Source organism: Aythya fuligula, chromosome 3 (genome assembly GCF_009819795.1).
Source record: "Aythya fuligula isolate bAytFul2 chromosome 3, bAytFul2.pri, whole genome shotgun sequence".
Taxonomy (NCBI): domain Eukaryota; kingdom Metazoa; phylum Chordata; class Aves; order Anseriformes; family Anatidae; genus Aythya; species Aythya fuligula.
The window spans coordinates 25,093,746-25,115,704 of NC_045561.1; the positions used below are offsets into that span (position 1 = coordinate 25,093,746).

Consider the following 21,959-nt stretch of genomic DNA (forward strand, 5'->3'; position numbering starts at 1 on the left):
CATGACTGTTTGGTGGCTTCTCTCCAACTGGTCCATGTTCTTCTTGAGTTTTGTGCCCAAAAGAGGGGACAGTATTCTAGCTAATCCCTCTCCAGCACTGAACAGAGTGGAAGAAATACTGCAGATATCAAAAGAATCATAGAATCATTTAGGTTGGGAACCTAAATACATATAAACCTAAATATAATATATTGATACATCATTCCCCTGTTTAGACATTCCAGTATTGCATTTGCCTTTTGTAACATTGTGACACTTTTGAATCGGGTCTGGTAGTGATCCGCTTTTATTCCCAGATCATTTTCTTCAATGTTACTGTCCTGCCAGTAGTTCTCCATCCTGGTTTTTGCACTTATTTATTACTGGAGGACTACTTCAGACCTCTTGTTAATCTGCATCCAGCTTTCTTCAAGTCATGTCATGTATTTGTTGATTAGTTTGAACTGTAGTCGTGTCGTAAGGCATGCTAACAGACCCAGCATTTTGCTGTCATATTCAAACATCATAAGCATACGCTCTCTACTGTCATCTAAATGAGCAAATAAAGCCAATTAATAGTGAGCCATTACTCACCACTAGTAGTAGTAAACTTCTCTCAGACTCGCTAAAAATAAAAATACACAAGTGGGCAACTCTATGGTGTTGTGTGTAGTTTGAAAAGTCACATGCTTGGAACATTTAGGTGCCTGCTGCTGTAAAACTTAAATAAATGGTTTCATCAACAGCAATTAAAAAGGAAGGAGCTTCCTGCAGGAAATAGAGCATCAGTAGCATTATACCAATGGTCTGGTGAAATCATGAATTCTCTGAAGACTTATCTGAATTCTCATGTTTAAGACTAATGTTTCTGTCTCGCATGTTAAGGCTTATGTGCCTCAAAGCTCTGTCTTTTCCAGCCATCTCAGGTAATCTAGTGAAGATATTTTCTGCCCGTTCCTATTAAACCTTGGAATATTTTAGCTGTTTTGCCTCCTGCAGAGGCCTCATGAAACCTCGTCTTCTTTACTTTCATCCTTCCTGGTTTTCCATTCAGAAAAAAGGATGATATGAGAACAGTGCATGCAGCGACCCATACTGAATTTCCCTTACATCTTGTACCTCATGAGTTTTCTTCTGTTTGTACCACTGGGGCAATTTAACCTTTCTCTGTTGTCCCCTCTGCAAGAAAGATGTAGTATCTATTTGTAACAAAAAGTTCAATCTTAACGTTTCTCAAGGTTCAGCCTTGTCAAATTATTCTTGAAGGGATATTTACTTGCTCTGTTTGTTTATTTGTTTTTATTTTTTAATAACAAGCACTGTAAAACAGACATGCAGTCATTCAGTGCTGGGAGGGGGTCACATATTTTACAGGAAACCCTAGACTCACACAGGATTAGGCCACCTGCTTTGTAAGGACTGAGGTTTCCCCAGGCTGTTCCATGCAAACAAAATGCTGAAGAATACCCTCATGTCTTGCGCTGTCTTCTGTGTGATGAAGGCATCCCTTTGACAATGTCTGCTATGAATGAGAAAATCAAGGAGCTGGGGTGATGTCCCTTTTAGTATCTGGAGCTGATCCACTGGTAGTGGAGAGTACACCAGCATATCATCTCTGGTGCCATCTGTTCAGCTGTACAAAGGGAGGTGCTGAAGCAGGGAGGGCTTTCCCCAACTTCAGGTTTGGGCGCCTAGTGGTGGAGCTTCTACTAACTTCCTTTGTGAAATGGCTCCATGATATGCTCTCTGTTGTTTCTGGGAATTTGGCTATGACATACCACCTATGGTTTGAGGGTTTCCTTTTAATGAACTTTTGGAACATGCTAAACATTTCCGCCACCTTATCCTTGATGTTGTTCTTCACTGTACTTCATTTAGGTTGTTGCTGTGCTCTGGTGTGTTTAGTGCTAAAACCACACTTTACCTACCAAGAGTACCATGATTGACAAGTTTGGTGAACCACCTCTCCTGTTGTAGTCACTGGTTATTTTACTAACATGCAATGATGCATTTGGGCTTCTGTTGCAGTGGGAAATAAAAATAAGGGGACAGTTAATAGTAATTCAAACCAAGAAAGATGTAAGATTTTATTTTCAGTTCATAAAAATATGCTTGTGCACTAAATATAAATAGCGCAGCTGTTCTAGATGTTTTAGGAACATAAAGCAGATGCCATATGTAGTCATCGGTTTACATCAAGCCGGTGTATCAAGGCTGTATGATTTTCTGCTGTTTTGCACCTTCATTCTCCTCTTTTGGGAACAGAATTAAATAGTTAACAGAATGAGGGCCAGCACAGACTATCTCAAGCCCAGGGATCCCTGATCCTGAAGTCATTAGAATGCCGTGTGGACACAGGAGCTAGGAGATCATGTTGCAGGATCATGACTTACATTTTAAAACATGGGTGACAGACAGATGGGCAGTTCTTCAAGGGGAAACCTCAGTCTTGTCTGAGGGAATGTTCTGACAGAGCTCTCTTTAACACCCTTGCCATGTACTCAGAGGACAGTAATGTTCCATATAACTACAGGGTGAATCACTGCATCCCATTTAGGCTGGAAGTAATGAAGCCCCCCAGCTAGTGCAAGAAGAGAGGAAAAATACTCTAGGACAAGGGCTGTAGAAAAGAGTTTTAAGAAGCAACCCTATTAGACTGAGATAATACAGGACAGCACACATACGCACGTATATACACACAGATATATTGAATGCTTACAATTGAAATTAATTTTTGCCAGATGTGGTCTTCTGCTTTGGGTATTAGAATTTAAGGTTCCCTTAAAATGAGTCGTGCTTCTTCTTTATTTAACAGATACAGGAATTATTACGTTTCCCGTTGATTCAGTATTTTTCAGAAGTTTCATATGTTGGAATTTTCTATATATTCTTATGGAGGTGTTGCAGAAAGGCTAGACACACAAAACCCAAATGACTTATTCAGGCCGGTAGCCTTTCTGGTAGGGGTCAGACAAGCAGACATGAAGAAATCATTATTAGTTTTAAAACGTGTAAATATTAGAGCAGACAAATTTATTTGAGTTAGAAAGAGTGAAAGGTAGTATTAAGCTTTGTTATGAGATGTGTGTACTAAATATGACATGAGCCTCCAACACTTTTTTTTGGGCCAGATTCACTAAGCGATTTCTCTTTTGAGTGCAAGTAAATAAATCTTCCTTAACTTGTAGAGGGTACCTCCTGTGCACATCCTCGTGAAAATTATATGGTTGTTTTGGTGATGTACATTTTAGACTCACTGTCAGTGCTGAGCTAGAAATTTACCTTTTACTTTCACCATATGCTGTCTTATGCACCACTCATGGGTAACAGTACTGGAGAGGGTGGTAAATAGTGCTGGCTCAATATTCTTTATCCAATAATCAATATTCTTTATTTAGTAATCTTTATCACCGGCACATATGAAACTTGTAATAGTATCTTCCTGATTTCCTGGCTTTGAAGCAGTATCAAAAGAGTAATTGCCATTATGCCCACATAGAAAGCACATGGACTTTCTCAGTAGTGTAGGACTGTTGAGCTTTCAGAGGTATCACTTTTTCTGTCAAAGCATGTCCTTCATTGTACATGTATAGCAATAGTTGTATTGCAGAGCAGGCATGCCCTGTTATTTCTTGTCATTAGCTGCAGCCAACTGATAGTTAATTAAGGCTATCTTGGGACATCTTAGGATCCATCAAGGACAATCAATTGTCCTTGATTACAATTCTAGTTGTCAAGGGCTTGTAAAATTAAGTGTCCTGAGGAAATTAACAGGTAAGTTTGTTTTTCTCAAATACATTCTTACAGTCAGAGTTCTATGAATCCAGATTATGGAGAACATGATATTGGTGGTTCACAGGGAGGATAGTTGGGCATAGAACATAAACTGTACTCCCTTTTCTGGAGTTAGGTTTTCCAAAATATACCCATGACAGAGTTATAGTGCATTAAGAGAAATGTACCCGGGGGACTGCACATTATTTGACTTCCTGCCTCCCTACCTCTGATGCATTTATCCAAGAATGTCAGCCAAATTTCTCTAGTAGTAATAGATGTGGAGAGGTTTTGTTTATTTGTTGTGTCTTTTGTAGAGTCACCTATGGTAAATAAATTCTAAAAAGAAATGTCTAGCTTTCTAGGTACTTATCACTCTTGGTATTCAACTTGGTGCCTTCAGTCCTGCCTTATTTCTCTGAGCAATCTGATACTCTGAAATGTGCTGTACAGTTCACCAGAAAAAGGAATTTGCTTTGTCTAAGTCATTTAATAGCTTTTAAATCCCAGTGGATTACAAATTTACATGGTACTATATGCTGGCTGTATCTTGATCTCCAGAACTTACACGTGCTTTGAATTGTTTCATAATGACTATTAATAGAAATGTTAGTTAAAACCAAGCAGTGAGAATTTAGGCTTTGAACAAGTGGTATCACAATGAGAATGGAAGGATGAGGTGTTAAATAAAATGTGAGTTGTGGAAAGTGTTAAAATTTACAAGTGAAATTTTGCATTAGCTTTAACGTATCAGTGAGTCCACTGAAACAAATAGTAAACAATTCCTTAAGTAGTATTCCTATAACCATGTTTAGTCCTAGGAAAGTAAGCCAATTTGGAAGGCCCCAAACTATGAAGCTACATTCGGAGGAATACGTCCTGCAGTTACACTTTGTGTGAGGCACAAGACAGCTCTCAGAAAGTGATAGCAGCATTTCATGAACAGAAGTGCACTGGTAAAACAGAAAACCAGGAGAAACTGTCTTTTAGATAGAAGATCTAGATCTCTTATTCTACATATAGAAGACAAAATTTAGACTAACTAAACACAAGAAGTCTAAATAAAGAATCCATGTAGAGTAGAGTGCTTCAGCAGAACTTAATTTTCCTCATGAATGGAGGCATGGCAGGTAACTCCAAGTTTATCAGTCAGAATGCTGCAGTTCAAATGGTAAACGCCAATATTGGTGGAAATAATTGTAAATAACCTGCTGATATAAAAAGGCAGCCCATAAATCAAGTGACTGACATCAAACTTTTTAGAGATTAACTTGACTCAGCAATAGTAGCATCTTATTTGTATCATAGCAACGTTGGTTGCTTAGTGTCTTCATAAAATTAACAATATTGAGGAAAGAAGGTGCGCAGATCAGAAGAGAAGAGGTGTTATCTGGCGATTAGAGAGCAGCACTGAGTGCTGGAACATCAAGGATGTTTTTAGTTTTTCCACCAAGATTCAGTGAGCTTTTGTAACTCTCTTTGTCTCTCAGCAAATTCAGTGCCATAAAAATGTCTGTTTTCAAGAGAGAGTATTTAAATTATGGGAAAACCTTGGGATTTTTGTATAAAACTTGTGTTCTGTATCTATCAGTGCGGAATCCAGGAAGTTGAATTGTCTGCTATAGTAGCAAAGTACAAAGTAGCAAAAGACTGCAGTGAGATTAGAGGTGGACAAGATTCTACTTTGCTTTTATGCATGTATTTATATATCCGTATATGAGCTAAGAATTGCCTGATTCCATTTCTTCTTAAGAAAATGTGAATTAAGTCTTTCACAGTAGGAATCAGATTCATATTTTAAGACCACTTAACTGGTGGGATCATTGCCTTAAACTCTGAATGAAATGAAAAACAGGGAAAACTCATTTACTTGAGTGGTACAAGTTCAAAATGTTCACTATAAATGTCTCAAAGAAGAGATGGAAATGTCTGTGGTTTTCTTCCAAATTCCCCATTCAGTTTAGCATCGTGTGCTTGGAACGGTTCTACAAATGGCAATAGCATCTGCGGATAAGTGCATGTCCATCACTTAAGCAATTCATGAAAGGCTCATTCATTTACTGGTTCAGCTTTCTAATATTTATTGCCAAATTATTGTTTAAAGCTCATGTACATTTGCCCTTGAGTGCTTTCAGCTTTTTCACATATTACAATAATATTGTTCCTTCAAAGAATGCTTGTTATAATTTATAGTATTTGCAAATGACTTAGGGTGTTAAGCCTTTTAGATACATATCAGTAGAACAAGATACAGCTCAAGGCAGACAAATTAGTCTTAGAAACTAGATCCTAGCCCTATAATGATCCAAACTGAATACCATCCTAAGACTCCATCATATCCAGCCCTGAGGGTGGAAGTTCCTAGTGTCTGTTGTGCCTGTTGTGATGCATAACATGCTTCAGTTTCAGGTCTCCCATGAGTTCAGGGAAGCTAGTTATTTTAAAATGAGCTATGTTTTTTCTTCCAGAATGACTGCTTTTCAAGCTAACATCCCTTTATTAAAACAGTTTTATTTGCAGAGATGCTGCAGCTGAACTTATCTATGTCTGCACACAGAGCTACTTTCTTATGCCACTGCCTGCAACTCATCCTCTGCAGGTCAACAGGACCACTGCTTAGAACCACTTCCAGTAGTCTTCTCTCTCCTCCTTTTTTCAGTATCTAGAATTTGCTATTTCACTGCACAATTTCACCAGATCCATAGAGCTTCTTCTTTCTTTCAGTTGGACAGGAAAAGTTGATAAAAAAACAAAGTTCAATGAAGTTAAAAAGAAAGTGAAAGTTTGCTGCTGTTTTCTAGGACGAGAGGAAGTGCTTCTTTCAACTTTTAGCTTCTGATAAATACACTTATTTTTCTGCACCAACCATGACAATCAATTCTTTCCCTCCTGCAGTTAGTGTTCATTCTTCTGTCATGGTGATCCCAAAAGGCTTACTGGGGATATTTTGAAATGGCACTCTGCAGCCACACCTCTGTTACGATTGGCCACGTCCCCAGGATATTTAGTATGCCCTGTATTATGCCCATAACTCAGTGCCACACAAAGTGACCATATTTTCCATCACACTGGGGGAAAAAAATCTGCATTTTGGTCACAACTGATCCTCTAAGTGGCATAAAGATAAGGATACTGAAGAAAAAAATATTCAGAGATGAAGCTGCAGGTACCAGAATAATTCAAATGTCCTGCAAGCTATTCTTTATCACTTCAGGAGCTCTGAGACAAAAGACCAGCAAGATGCAGGAATTCTTTACATAAATTGAATCAAAGCCTACAACAATCAAAATGTTATTCTCCGACAGAATGTTGCATTTTTAAGAATAGACCATGTCTGAAAATTCAACCTGTATCTTCTGAAAGTATGAAATTTGTCCAATGTTTACATGACATAGATCCAAGAAAAGTTTATGCCTTCATCTGTTGTCCTTTCCTGTTCTAATACTGAGAGATCAAAAGTTAAATAATCTAAGCAGCAGGGGAGAAAAAAGAAGGCCAAAGGAAATTTTACAATGAAAATGAGGATTTAGGATATATTTTAGTTGTTAAACTTGTTACTTTAAAAGATCTTAAAACTATTACACATTTGAAATAGCAAAAGAAAGGGAATTCTAAATATCTGACAGTTTTAAGTATCTGAAGTCTAACACTAAAATGTGTGGCCTTATTTTATACCTAGAGTTAAATACCTAGTAAATATGAACTTGCTTTATATATCTTAACACTCACTGAAAAGCAAGGAGAATTTTTCAGAAGGTTGAGGTATAACAAATATTTGAAAACAGATGAATTTTAACTACTAAATTTTATAATGATCCCTGTTATGATTTCATTCATGCAAAAGTTTATGTGCATATGATCTCTATAGAGCAATGAATTTTCTTCTGCTTTTCATCTTTACAAGTAAAAGCAGACTTGGTTGTTCTCCACTGGGAGAGAAATGCTCATGGTTGCATTTATGACCATTTTTACCCTATGAACTTAAGTATCTTCATCTGTCTGTTTCAAAAAAGAACATCCACATTTGTTAGGCAGCTGTGGCAGTCACTGATGCAGCATTTGCTCAGATGGCTTAGAAGTTTTTTGGGGAAAAAGCCATGTTGATAAGTTTGTTTGTTTAATTGCTATTACAGACATTTACAGCGTGGTGCAATTCCCACCTCAGGAAAGCAGGCACACAGATTGAGAACATTGAGGAGGACTTCAGGAATGGCCTCAAACTGATGCTGCTCTTGGAAGTTATCTCAGGTTTGTTAAAGTTTGCTATGTATTTACAGCATGCTAACTGAAACATTCTTAAAAGAACAGTATTTGTTAACAATTTATAATAGTGAACATAAATTATAAGTGGGTTTAAAAATGAGAGATGAGACACACTAAAACAAAAGGGAGTAAAAAAAAATAACTCTGCTTTTTCCTTATCTACAAAGTTTTCTGCTCTAGGGTTCTGTGCTCGTGTTCTAGGGCTTCACAGTGTATCAGTGTATCACTTATATCACAGTGCTGTTGGACCAACCATAAACTGTGAGGACCTAGTCTCAGTCCTCTAACAAGTAAAATAGGTTACAGATCTACTTTATTTCACTTTTTGTATAAAAGTTTTGATTTACTTTTTTTTTCTCTGTTGTTCAGAGGGGCAGTCCCCAAAGTACACCCCAAATGCCCCTGAATGGGAAGGGGCACTCAAGCATTCAGCTCAAGTTTTAGACACAAAATAAAGGTGAAAAAGGGAAAAAAGATTTCTTATGGAGAACAGTTTGCATTTTTCCAGGAGATTTCAGTAGGGAAGAATATCTTAAAAAGATGATTTTTCATGGAATGGAGAGTATGTTTCCTGAAATTATTCTTTTTCATAATCATTTGAGAAGGTAAATTCATCCAAACGCATCAGCCTTTGCTCTGAAATTAGCTGTTCTGCTGTACTGAATAAGGTGTTAAAAGCCATCGGTCTCGGTCAGATTTGGAAGGATGCTGTGGCTGATCTGCTGGATATTATCCAGCTTCTCATTACAGTTCAGCAGGTAATGGTGATGAGAATATCCCAGCTTCTTAATATTCAGGTACTCTAAAGTGGACAATAGCAGTGAACCAGAAGTCTAGAACCAGGAAGCACTCACGTATCTTCCAGTTATTTAGGCCACGCATAAAAATTTTACTCTGGTTTTACTATTTTATCAGAAAGATGTAAGTAAGGTGCTTTGATATTTGAATTTTCCCTTCAGGGTTTCGTTCAAAGCCATTTGACATTCTTTCAGAAAAATACCTGCTAAAATAAATGCTAACTTTTAGACAGTGTACAGGGCACATTCACTCTTGAGTTATGATCACTTGAGTATGTGTAGTCAAGTGTATAAAACAATAAACACAATAAATTTGTTATCCTGTAGGGGAAAGACTACCGAAACCGGACAGAGGGAAGATGCGCTTCCATAAAATTGCTAACGTCAACAAAGCTCTGGATTATATCGCTAGCAAAGGAGTGAAACTGGTGTCAATTGGTGCAGAAGGTATGTATCAGAGCTTATTACAACGTACCCTCAGAGATGGTACACCTGACTTAAGTTCCAGGTATTAAAAATAAATGTTAGAAATGAGGTTGGATTCTAGGGTATGCTTTATCCAATCTGGGATCTTTTTTTTACCTTTAAGAGATATTTTTCAGACAAGATGAAGGCTGATATCACTGCCAGGTGGCTTGGACCTACCTCCATTTTGTTATGAGACTGACTGCGCATGGCAGCTGTGCTTCTAACATTCAGATGCAGAGTTAAGGGAGTGATCAAAAGAAATTATGCCAGCTGGGGAGAGACTGAACACATGAAGAAAGTGGGTTGGGATGTTATTTAATAAGGTTATTGCTTTGTTGTTGTTGTTCAGTTTTTCAGGCAGTAAAATAAAAACATGTATTTGGCTAATTAAATGCTGATAAATGTAGACTGAGCAAAAGAAAGGCTCTCACTGCAAGTAAACCTATGTTTCCCATGAGATTCAAATGATGGTATAAACAGAACAAAAGTCTGTCTAGAACTATCTCATTTATTGAGATATTTGTACAATGCTTTGAACATCCATTGCAATACAAAGGAGTGATGGGGCTAGCACAATATTCAACTACTGTTGACTTCATAGACTTCATAGCTTCAATGATTTTCTGTCCATTCTGGGGGCAACCTCTTATGTGACCTTAGAGCAAAACACTGGCTGTAACCTCAGTATCACAGTGAGAAGCATGAGCTGTGTTCTATTCACATTTCTAGGCCTTTTTAGATAAATTTATGAGCCTTTTCTTCCTGCTGTCTGATTTCCCCAGGCTTATTCTGGCTTTCAAACCTTCATCTCAGGAAGCTGATTGTAACTGTGGCTGGAGGAGTGTTTATTAGATGGGATAGGGGTATCTGTAGAAATAATGGAAAAAAAAAAACATCACTGTGTGGTGATTCTACAGCAGTTTAACCTAGTCTAGTTGCTTCCTCAAGTATCATTCACCAAATACATTATGGCTCTAGATCTAGAACTCCAAAAGAAATCAGTGTTCTCTGGGCAGAACATGTTTGGACTCACTCTTAATTCATATGAGACTGAAGTGGGTGGGCCATCTGAGTCCAAATCCATCCATCTATCTATAGGCACATAACAGGGACTTTTTTTTTTTTTTTTTTTTTTGGAATATATCATTAGTGGGTGTTATGGTTTAAACCCTGTAGGTAGCCAAGCCCCACAGTCATTCACTCCCAACTAGTGGGATGGGAAAGGGAATAAAAAAGATAACAGTGAGAAAATTTGTGAGGTGCGATAAAGACAGTTTAAAAGGTAAAGTAAAAGCTGCATGTGAAAGCAAAGCAAAACAAGGAATTTGTTCCCTAATTCCCATTGGCAGGCAGATGTTTAGCCATTTCTAGGAAATCAGGACTTCATCACTCATAACAGTTAGTTGGAAAGACAAGCACCATAACTCTGAATGTCCTCCCTTCCTCTGCTTTTCCTCCTAGCTTTTATTGCTGAGCATGATACCATATGGTATAGAATATCCCTTTGATCAGTTGGGGTCAGCTGTCCTGGCTGTGTCTCCTCCTAGCTTCTTGTGTATCCTCAGCCTACTTGCTTCCTGGGCAGTATGAGGATCAGAGAAGACCTTGATTCTGTGTAAGCGCTGATCTGCAACAACTAAAACATCAGTGTGTTATTAACGCTATTTTCATCACAAATCCAGAAAATTGACTGTGTCCCAACAGAAATTAGTACAGGGGAGGGGAGATAAGGTGAGTCCCAAAGGCACTTCAGATCTCAGAAGAGCTCTACTGAGTCTCAGAGTTCCCTGCCCCTCCATCAGTTGTACAGGCAATGAGGGGCAGCTGGGCCCTTTGCTCAATTAAATGAAGCAGGTTGGAAAAATATGCCACTGCCCTGAAACTCTCTGCAATTAAAGGGTATTCTGAGAGCGACATGTCATTAGGCAGACAGCAGAGGGTACTGGAGAGACAGTTTGTGTGTGGAAATGAAGATCAAACATACGGGAGTCTGTCTGATAGCTGGTGCAGAAATACTGAGAGTACACAGTCTTGAGCAAATGAATGGTAGTTACTGTGCTGTCATGCTGGGACTCCAACCCTTTCTGTCAGAAAACAAGAGTGTAGCAAAAGGAGGATCTTGTGGGACAGAGAGGTCATTCTTTCTGATCTCAATTTGCACAATGGGCAAGTGTTTTCACTCCTAGGTTCCTCAGGCAAGGTTGGAGCATTTAAGCTGAGATACAACAGGTCATACCTGCTGCTGAAAGGAGCAGGCCAACCCTCTGCACTTCCATCTCCCTCATTTTGCTCTGTTTATTGCTGTTTGTCACTGGCAGGGCATTCAGAGTAGAGGGCAGCTTGTGAGCACTTCCTGTATCATCTGAAGGCAAAACACCTGGGGTATCTCAGATCAGTCATTAAAACAGTTCAAGCTAACTCTGCTGCTCCCCTTGGCAGCAACTGCAGTGAACTTAGATGCTCTGTCAAATTAAGTAATTCTCTCTGGAAGGGAGGCAGTGACAAGAGGCGGTAACCTATTACAGGTGCTCAGCCTGTTGCTGGAAGGTGATGCCCATCCATGCCCTCAATATTGCGTGCTGCATATAACAACAGGCCATAGTAAGTGAGAAGATTAAGGGGTGTTCTTGGCTGGGCTGCAGGCTTTTATTGCCTGTTTCTGGAATTATTGATCTGTAAAATGAGGGGATTAGGAGTAAACCTTCCTTCATTAGCATTTAAAAAATATTTTAAAATCTTGGATGGAAGCACAGTTGAAAATACCCAGTTACTATCATAGTTTACAAGCATAGAGGAACCTGTCATTGTAAGACATAGCACTATCTCAAGTATGGCTACTAACACACATTAGATTACATCCATGTGGGCAGGAGCAGATAGATTCGTGTGCCTTCCCCTCCTACTCTAAACAGGCTGAACAGAAGTCCAGCTATGCCCAGACATGCTTAGTGCCCTGTTAAGTTTACCACGTTCCCTCTATTACAGTTATCTAAGGCACAATGCTGTGCTGATGCAGCGATGTAATATTACTTTAACTGGATATAATTTCACAGTGTAGGACCTCTGGCACCAGTACCTGTTTAAAAAGTCCCTGTGCCCCTTTGTCCTGCATACCTCCTCCCACACTTCTCAGCCCTACCCTACCACCACTTGGGCTGACAACTGTTATTGTAGCAGTCCTGGGGCCTGGAACAGTAACCTGATACGGATTTAAAACAGGCTTCACCTCTTCTTAATTTTGTTGCATTTTTCAGCATTATTGACTGGATAGTCATTATCATATGAAGATGGAAATATATGCCAGTAAGGAGGGAGAGCGCAGGCTTCCTAAGACTGTATTGTTATCAACATTCTTAACCCCTTAACTTTCTGTCTATATGTGTTAGAATGGGCCATGTGGGCTTTTTTGCACCCATCTGTTTTGGCATTCTCTGAGTTACATGGGTACTTGGAATACTTTTTAATTTGCAAAGCATGAAAGTTTTGTATCTAAACCTGGTCAAGATCACGTGTTGTTATCTAAAATACTGTGTGGTGAAGAGCATGTAGTCTCAAAGGGTCCGACTGCCATTTAAAATGGGGCCTCAAAACAAAGATGAAATAGTGATTCCTGGGGGACATCAGCACAAAGTTCAATTTAATATTTTTAAGGCACCAGTAATGTTCTTTACAAGCCATTGTTAGTGTTCTGAAGGCTGACTTCCTTGGGTAGTTTGTGAAATGGACAGGGAGAGGTGACCACCTTTAACTGTGATATTGAGCAGAAGCCCAATTTAACTACATCGCGCTCCATTGGTGATAGAAATGGGGCTAGAGAGTCAAGAAGCTAAAGCTAAAGACATGAAAGTAATCCTTATGAGCCATTCATAGTCCACGAGTTAGATGTTTTCCAAATAAAAAAATTAAAATGCAATGACTCCATTTGCAAGGTAATTGCATCCTGAACGCAAAGAGCTAAGATATGGAATACCATAAAAGTTAAATATGCTGTGAGGAGGAAACAGTTCTGGCTTGCTTTTTTGGGGAGGGGGAGAGATACTGAAGACCAAATGATCTGTAAATCTGCTTCAAAAAGGTTAGAACAAATAAATAAATAAAGTACACCCTAACAGCAAAGAAGAATTTAAAAAAAAAATAAAATCACAATCAAAACACTGGGACCTTGCCACATTTCTTTTCTTAGTTTTATCCCTTGGCAGTTTTTTGTTGTGTCATCTTTGTCCTCTTCTCTTCTTTCCTGTTTTCATAGGTCAGTTGTAGCTTTGTCTATGTGACATGTAGGAGCTATACATGTATTTCTGCTAGATCAAACAGGCAATGTGAAGAAAATAATCAAGAAATCTTCTATTGGCCTGTAGAGGAAAATCATAGGAATGAATCAGGAATTTTTCACCACTGATATTTTTCAGCATTTAGAAACTTTGTTTTCCTTCTGTTTAGATATTTTTCCTTGTCTTCTATACTTTTTTTTTTTGTATCTTATTTTAGCGGTAGATGATGACAGATCAAAACTGGCAAAGAGCTTGAAAACTCTCTTCATGCACAACATTGAAAGTTCCCTCTCTTGTTTTTTTTACTGTGTGTATGTAAATTTGGATATGTATATCAAAACAACAATGTAGTGATTATGCAAATCCATGAATTGATTGTCTGACAATCAGCAATGCCTACTGAGTATTTAAATTCATCTATTTTACATTTCAAAAAATTCTTCTGTACTGTATATACTTATGAGACATCTACAGCTGATCAAAATGCAATGAAATACATGACTGTGAAGATGAGAAGGGAAAGAAGTAGCTACATGCCCTAATTGCCACTTGGTGGTCTTTGGCTGAAAAATGTAAGTTGTGGGATTTAAAGACACTTCAGGTATTTCAGGGCAAATGAGATAGTAATAATGCATGGAAGACAAAGTGAGGTAAGAATTATGTAAAATGGATGTAGAATACAAAGGGGAATGCAGAAAAATAGCCATTCATCTATAAAGCTGGGTTATCACACTAACAAAGTTAGTATAGAGTAGCAATGGGTGAGATACCTCCTACCACACTTGTTAATTCCATAGGTTCAAATGACAACTTGTGTCGCATACTACTGCAAATTAGCATGTATCTCAAGTCCTGGGGCTAGCAGCTGCCTTGTTCTGTAAAAGTTGCCCCTGGATTCAGGCAACTTTAAAGTAGCAGAGTGAATCCATTTCCTGCTGGCACCTCCTTTGGCATTTGATGTTAAATTGAGGAAATTCTTTCTGCTCCCTCCCTTTCTGTTCTCCCCAGGAGAACACCAGTGGGCCCACAGGCAGCCACAGCTGCTTCATTTCTTGAGGGGGGCTGGAGGTGACTTTCAAGTGGGAGAGCAGCTGGTGCCTTCCCTGTCCCGCTGCTCATTTGGTGTGAGGTGACTGGAAAGGCAGCCTGCAGTTCCCCTCTCTCATCCTCCCACCTCCTCCCCTTCTAGTGCTGGACCTTCTTTATAGTCTTACTATGTTCTTCTGAATCTCTCACCATGCTTTGCAGATTGTTTTAACATTATCACAACACCCAAGTCCTCTGGCAGTACATTTTCTGGTGTTGAAGCGGTATCACTGCTAGTATTACAGACAATGTAGGAGCACTGGATTGGCTTTGGAAGAGGCTTGCCTGTATATGTGAAGTATATGGCACTTTGTGTTGTACGTAGACTCAAGCAGTCTTGAAATGAATTGAAAACCCAGAGGTGAAAAACCTCGTTCTGTATTAATGATGCATGAACATGCACAGGCATCAAAGCTGTAGGACATGTACAACCTCTTGGTCATGTTTTTGAACTGCTTGGCAGGAAGCCATGTTGCTTAGTCTCAGGAAGTGCTGTGTCTTGAGCTGTTCTTCATATCTAGCCCATGTTGGCATCAAGTGTAGAACTCTCAAAAGGGAGAAGGGACTTTTGAATTTTGTTTTATTTTAAAAAAAGAAGAAATAAAAAAATAATCTGTTGTAGATTTCCAAGTCATTTAAAAATTCCTACATCTCCTTGATAAATTCTCAATTCCAACTTAAAACTGCTAATATCCTGTAGTTTCTTACAATTTAGTATAAAAGCATTTTTTCCCCAATCCTTTCATATTTGGGAGCAGCAAGGCTGATATTATTCAAACTTTAAATATATAGTTTCCCTCAGGCAATGTCAACAAAAGTCAGTCCAGAAGGTAAATTTTTGAGACAGTTAACAACTAGCTGGAGAATAGCCTTTTAGCATGGAAGAGCTAAACAGACCTTAATCTCAGTAATCTTCAGTTCTACTGCCTGGGTAGCAGAAGCATCCATTTGTTGAAAAATGAACCCAAGTAAACTCTGTGTAAATAACGAATTATTGTAAATAACAAGTTATTGTAGAAATGTAATGTATTTATTAGATATGATGTATTATTTATACAAATATATGGTTAGAATGTGTTTTCTGTTTTCTCTTAAAAATACTGTTATGTATTTTTTCACCTTAGAAATTGTTGATGGCAATGTGAAAATGACACTGGGTATGATCTGGACTATCATCCTTCGCTTTGCTATTCAGGATATTTCAGTGGAAGGTAAGAGTAATTCAACTATGTTAGGTAATTAAGAAATTTGTTTAAAGACGTTTTTATGTAGATTGTATACAAGTGAGATGAATGTATTAAGTAATTTTTTCACAGAAAGCAATACTGCAAGTTCCCTACCTTGTGCCAAAATCCATTTCTGGAGGGAAAATCTAATTCCTGACAGAGACCTCAAGCCAGCTTTATAAACGGAGAAGTTCCAGGCATGTCCTTCAGTTATAGAGATAGAAACATGTCTATGTTCCTGAGTATCAGTAGCCTGAAACTATGATGTACCCTGTATGGTTGTCCTATTTCCAACATACTTTTCTAGTCTTTCCGTTTCTATCCTTCTTCCTAAATATTATCTGTTTACATGCCTCTTCTTTCTATCACTTCTCTTTTCTCACTGCTTCAGATTTTTTTTCCTTAATTTTCACTTGGATACTGGCTCCAAAAAGTGCATTGCAGTTACAATACTCTTTAAATCTAGTCTGGGCTGAGAAAAGTCTAGAATTCTAGAAACTAATCTCAATTTGCAACAACAATAGAGCCAATTCAAGATTTTCAGGCTGTCCTGCCCATAATCTGTGAAACATTAACTGTGGACCTAGTGGTTTGGTCTTTTTGATCTTTTCAGTCCTTTACTTAGGCACTCAGATGCCTACAGGGTGCAAATAATGAAGGCATTTCTTCAGCATTTATACCTCCCAATAAGCAAATGGACTGAGACCACAAGTGTATTCCATGTAAGCACCAACAAAATCTTTTATGTTTAGTTCTGTTTCATTTGTATTCAGTATTATTCCCCAAGTATACATTCTGTTGTCCCACTAATGTAATTTCTTAAACTTCTAATGTCCCAGATAAAAATGTGCAGAATGGAACTACATCTGAGTTGTTCCAGTTGAGCTGATGTCCGTGTCCTAATGGAGCCCCATTACTTCACTTTCATGGCTATCTTTTAGGATTAAATGTTAGCTTATGCTAACCAGTTTCAGATGGCTGACCACATTTAAGATGACAAGAAAAGAATTACTTGAGCACTTATAACATTTTTCTTTTTAACTCCCTGGTGTCTTACAGAGACCTCTGCCAAGGAAGGCCTGCTGCTGTGGTGTCAAAGAAAAACTGCTCCTTACAGAAATGTGAACATTCAGAATTTCCATCTTAGGTAAACTTCCATTATTTCACAGGGTAGAAGCTTTCTAAAGTATGTTAGGTCAAAATTTTTCCCACAGTTGTGTAGGTAGATTTGACAGCAGAATTTCCCTCTTCACTGCTAACCTAGGCTTTTTTCAAATTCTTATGATCTGTCTTCAGAGTCTTCCTTTGGTTAGTCTTCTGCATTATTTACCATTGTTTACGTAGTTGCTACTTAAAAGAAAAAAATCGCTACTCCACACAGAATTAACATATAATCCCATTAGAGGTCCTTGGTATATGGGGATACCTAAGCATAGGGACTTGGCAAAAAATTGCTTTCAGTTGAGAGGCACTGTAGTTATAGACTGTTCTTGGCAAAATACCAATGTGTTAAGCTTGCAGATATCTCACTATGATGAATCAGTCTTTATTATTTTGTAACATAATTATAAATAAAGAGCCAAAAATATACTCAGTACACCACAGTAGCACTTTAAACATGCTCATTTTCAGAATCAGGATCATTACCTAAGGTGGAAAATTTAGTGAAGCTCTTGCCCTGTGGTTCTGTGCCTTTAGTAAGACCTATAAAGGATGCTCTAGGCCATATGCAGGCTGCCTGCTTTTGGCATTTCTCCCAGCTAGTTCCTATAGCTCTGCGGGTGATCAATCTCATTAAACTACATGACTTGCCATTTGCACTGTTCAGCCATGGGATTTTGCCTTCCCTGAAGCCCTTGTAGTACTTACAGGAGCTCTGTATTGCAATGTTTTGATGTTCTGAATTCATTCTTTATGTGAAACACCTAAAGCACATATAGCGGTAGAGAAGATGCAGTTCACACATACAGATAAAAAGAACTGTTTGACTTACGGTCTCTTTATTGCCTTTAAGTGAGCTGAAGTTTGTAATGTGTTACTTTCCTTAAATATAGCATATATATAGTGTAGCTGGTGTATTTCAGGACAGGTTTATATGGACACAGGGAATATCATAAATCTCAGTGTCAGAATTTTAATGTTTATCAATACATATGCTGGTTCTGATACATGGTATGGAAAAAAACATCTTGAACAGAAATACTTTGATTGATGTTAGGGTTTATTGGCTTTTATAGATCTACTTTAAAATGGGCTGTCTAGACCATTTTAGTCTATACCTTATGGAAAATGCTTCTTACTATTTTGGTGTTCATTTTGATTCAGTTTTACATTCTGAATGAATATTATACAATATATATAAATTCTGCTCAGTTACATTTTTTATTGGAGATGGTTTTGTTATTTGAATGATTTACCCAGACATCTCAATGACAGGGATTCTAACAGTCTAACACCCTTATTATCATACAATTACTGCCAAGGATATGACCTCAAACCCAGTGATCTGTTTGCATAAAGTATCTTTAAGAATAATTGCTTCTGGATGAAAGGAACCTATCATAATCTTTTCAAATAGATGACATTCACAGATCCATTCGTTTCCTTTTCTTGCCTTGAAAGGTAGAAGACAAGAAGTCACACTCAAGTGTCAGAGCTCAGGTCTGACCTGTCATATGTATGAAGTGTTCTAAGTAAACTAAGCTGATTTGTGACTTCATACTTCTATGAGCATGATGTAGTTGTGTCATTAGAATTGTCTGAAATAACAAAGAAAAAGTCAATTACTTAAGTAAATTCAAGTATTGCAGGCTTATTCTTTTATTTTTTTTTTTCACAAACGTGGTTTGATAGGAAATCATGCACTTTCTTGAATGTATGATTCAAGCTATCCTGGAGCATTGCACAAATGAAGCAATTCAAATCAGGGTTTGTTGTACATCATGTACATTGCCTAGAAAGTATTATGGAATCCTTAAACGTGTATGTACCTTAGAATAAGTTACATATTACAGGAGAAAGAGTATAGTAACAAAAGCTTAGAAGGATGAAAGTTGACAGAACATAATTATCAGGATTTAACACGAGGGTTCCTGCTTGATTTTAAGCCTTGAGCAAGAACCAAACTATAAAATGCCATGACTTTATTAATGACTTCTTTTCCATTCTATTTTTTGTTGTAAAGCTGGAAAGATGGCCTTGGATTATGTGCACTTATCCACAGACACCGACCTGATCTTATTGACTACTCCAAGCTAAATAAGGTCATCAGTCTGGATGGTACAGCATGCTGTCCTGCAGTGATTTGGTCCACTTGTGGTTTGCTTAGCATGTTTTCTATAAGACAAGCTGAGGAGTGCATACTAATTCTAACAGGCTTTCTGTGCTCCCTCCAGAACATGTTATGTGGAGGAAAGGATCCTGTGACCGCCCTGTGTCCTTCTTTCCTTCCTACTACAATGTCTTAAGCATTTAATTGCAAATAACCCATTCCTCAGCAGCCAGGCAGTTGATGAAGTCTTTTATGCTGCACAATATGGATGTAAAATCAGATGCAATGGAATTCTCCATTCACAAATGATACATAGACATAAAATGGTCCATCCTGTTTTATATCTGGTGTAAAGGATTACATAGACTGCAGAACAGTAAACAATGACAAGATTATTAATCCTAATATTTTTTAGAACAAAGACTGTCCTTGGTAATTAGGACTATATAATTATTAGGCTTACATAGAAAATATTTACCAATTCTTACTTTGGTATTTCATTGTATTTCTACCTATACTTGCAGTCAAGTGCCAATCAAATTGATATCCTAACTTCCTTAGGTAGCACCACATGGGGATTACAAAACCATTTTTGTACCTGGTAAAATGTATGTGTTCTAAAAGATAACCGCTGCTTGGATTTCAGGGAAAGTAATGCGGAACATGTAATAATCTTAGAATTTCTGTGTACTGTTAACTGTTACTGAAGAATAAAACCTGGAAAGAAAGTGGAATGTTTCATCTCTCTCTCAACACATGCATACCGTGCATTTTTTATTCCTCTGGAATGAATGTATCTTGAGGTCTCTCATAAACCCCAGTGAAACTTAATCATGTAACCATGGTTTTAATTTGTTGAGTGACAACTTTTCATTGATGAGAGAGATTGGTAAATCATGGACAGTATTTTCCATTCCATTCCCCTCCATTACAAATTGATTTTACTAGTGGAATCAGCTGTTATCAAAAAGCCTGTGGTGAAGGAAAAGATGACAGAATGAAATGAGAAAATTTGAAACCTTTGCTTTGTTAAATTTATACTGGAGACCCCCAAGTTGTGATGAAAACTAAATGAACTTATTCCTAAACCAACTAATTTAGGCTGTTGTTAAGACATCTGCAGATATGAACAAAAGGACAAAATATGAACTGTCAACACCAGGTTATTCTCTATATACATCCTTTCCTATGGATGAACGGATTCACGGAATAACTAACATACCTGTCTGTGTGCTCAAGTATGGCCCAAACAGAAGTTAGTCTAATTGAGTTTGCACTTTGAAAAGTGGCACACTAATAAAATATATATATACGTGTATATATACTCTCACACACACACAAAAAAAAAACCCTTCATGGTATAACCAGTCTATACATGAGCACTAAGAGAAGGGAATAGCACGTAAGCAGATCTGCTTCAGCATTACTATTTCCCTCTTAGAGTTTTCCAAAATAGAACAGGTCAGGTTTCAAATTGAGGCTGAGCTGTGGCACGTAAAGCACATGTAGAAAAGTCTTAAAATAGATCATGCTTTTCTGACCTGTCTGTGTTTGATTGACTATTCATTTTGGTTACATTAACAGCTGTCTTGGTGTCTTGTTTCTTGATTTCTTATCTCATGCATGGTGTCTTTTCTTTTTCTCACCAATGTGCTCTGTGTGAATTTGTAGCTGGAAAGATGGCCTTGCTTTCAGCGCCCTTATTCATAGACACAGGCCTGATCTTCTTGACTATGACAAGTTAGATGAGGTATTTCTCTAGCTGTAGCAGACATTTTTAGTTACTGTGGCTTGTAGTTTTGTTTAAAAAGACGGGTGATGGGGATCTCCAGAAGATGTTGTAAATAATGCCTATTTAAATACTGATTTAAATAAAATCCTTTACCAGTGGAGCACTGTTACTTATGGGCTTAGTACCAAGCAAACAAATAGGAAGTCCACATCACTCATTTGTAAGCAAAGTGATTTAACCAAGTCACTAGATCTTGCTTAAATTTAGTATATTTTTCTCCCATTTAATTTAAGTAGGATGTGTACACATCTAAATTTACTAAATGTGTACACATTTAGTAAATGTTATATTACACATGGTGTAATGGTAGCAAAAATAAATTAATGGATTTTAGGTATTGTCCACATTTTAAGTTCCTCTTAATGTCAACAATGCACAAAACTGCTAAATGATGATGAAGTGAGAACTTAAGTTTAGAGACTTTGTATTCTATTTTAACCAAATTGTAAGGGTATTAATACTTATGATACCTTACCTATATATGCATGTGGAGAACAGTCTTCTGTGAAACTTAAGTACTTGCTCTCATTCCGTAGTAAGTAATCTTACTAAGTTCATTTCAAAGTAACAAAAGAAGCATGTCTGAGACAATGAGCATGTCGGAGCATGTCTTTGCATTCAAACAGAAGCCCTGGAAGTTCCCTCGAGAAAACCTGGTAACTTTTTTCAGTCCCCTCTTGCTTCTCCAACTTTTCTCTTCTACCCTGTTTTCGTGGGCAGTCTCTGTATGCATTGGCTTTGTTCGTGATGGCTACCATCATTTAGCAGTTTGTTAATACTTGAAAATAAGAAGCATTAATGGCACAAACAGCCATTTCCCATAGGGCGTTTTCATTGCAAGCTGATATTAGAAGGCTGATTTAAGAGCAGCCCTAATCTGATGTGGTCTTCCATTGTCAGCAACAGCTGTCTGTGGCATATGAAATGAAATATGTGCTCTTTGTCTGATTTTTGTGTACTGCTGCCTTTTTTTTTTTCCTTCAAAACACAAAATCCAAAATCTCAAAACAAGAGGAAACTCTTAATTTTCAC

General features: G+C 37.8%; 1 protein-coding gene across 6 annotated transcripts in view; it reads left to right on the plus strand.

The window, feature by feature from the left end:
* The window catches only part of ACTN2 (actinin alpha 2), a 67,376-nt gene that overhangs the window by 14,312 nt on the left and 31,105 nt on the right, over window positions 1-21,959 (plus strand). For 4 of the 6 annotated variants that reach the window (XM_032184722.1, XM_032184723.1, XM_032184727.1 and 1 more), the window contains exons 2-6: window positions 7,887-8,001; window positions 9,141-9,260; window positions 15,763-15,849; window positions 16,924-17,011; window positions 19,049-19,127. In XM_032184722.1, the coding sequence (XP_032040613.1) occupies window positions 7,887-8,001; window positions 9,141-9,260; window positions 15,763-15,849; window positions 16,924-17,011; window positions 19,049-19,127 (489 nt within the window). Of the gene's footprint in view, window positions 1-7,886; window positions 8,002-9,140; window positions 9,261-15,762; window positions 15,850-16,923; window positions 17,012-19,048; window positions 19,128-20,806; window positions 20,886-21,959 lie in introns of all 6 variants that reach the window. The other 2 variants (XM_032184724.1, XM_032184728.1) reach the window with 1 other exon arrangement.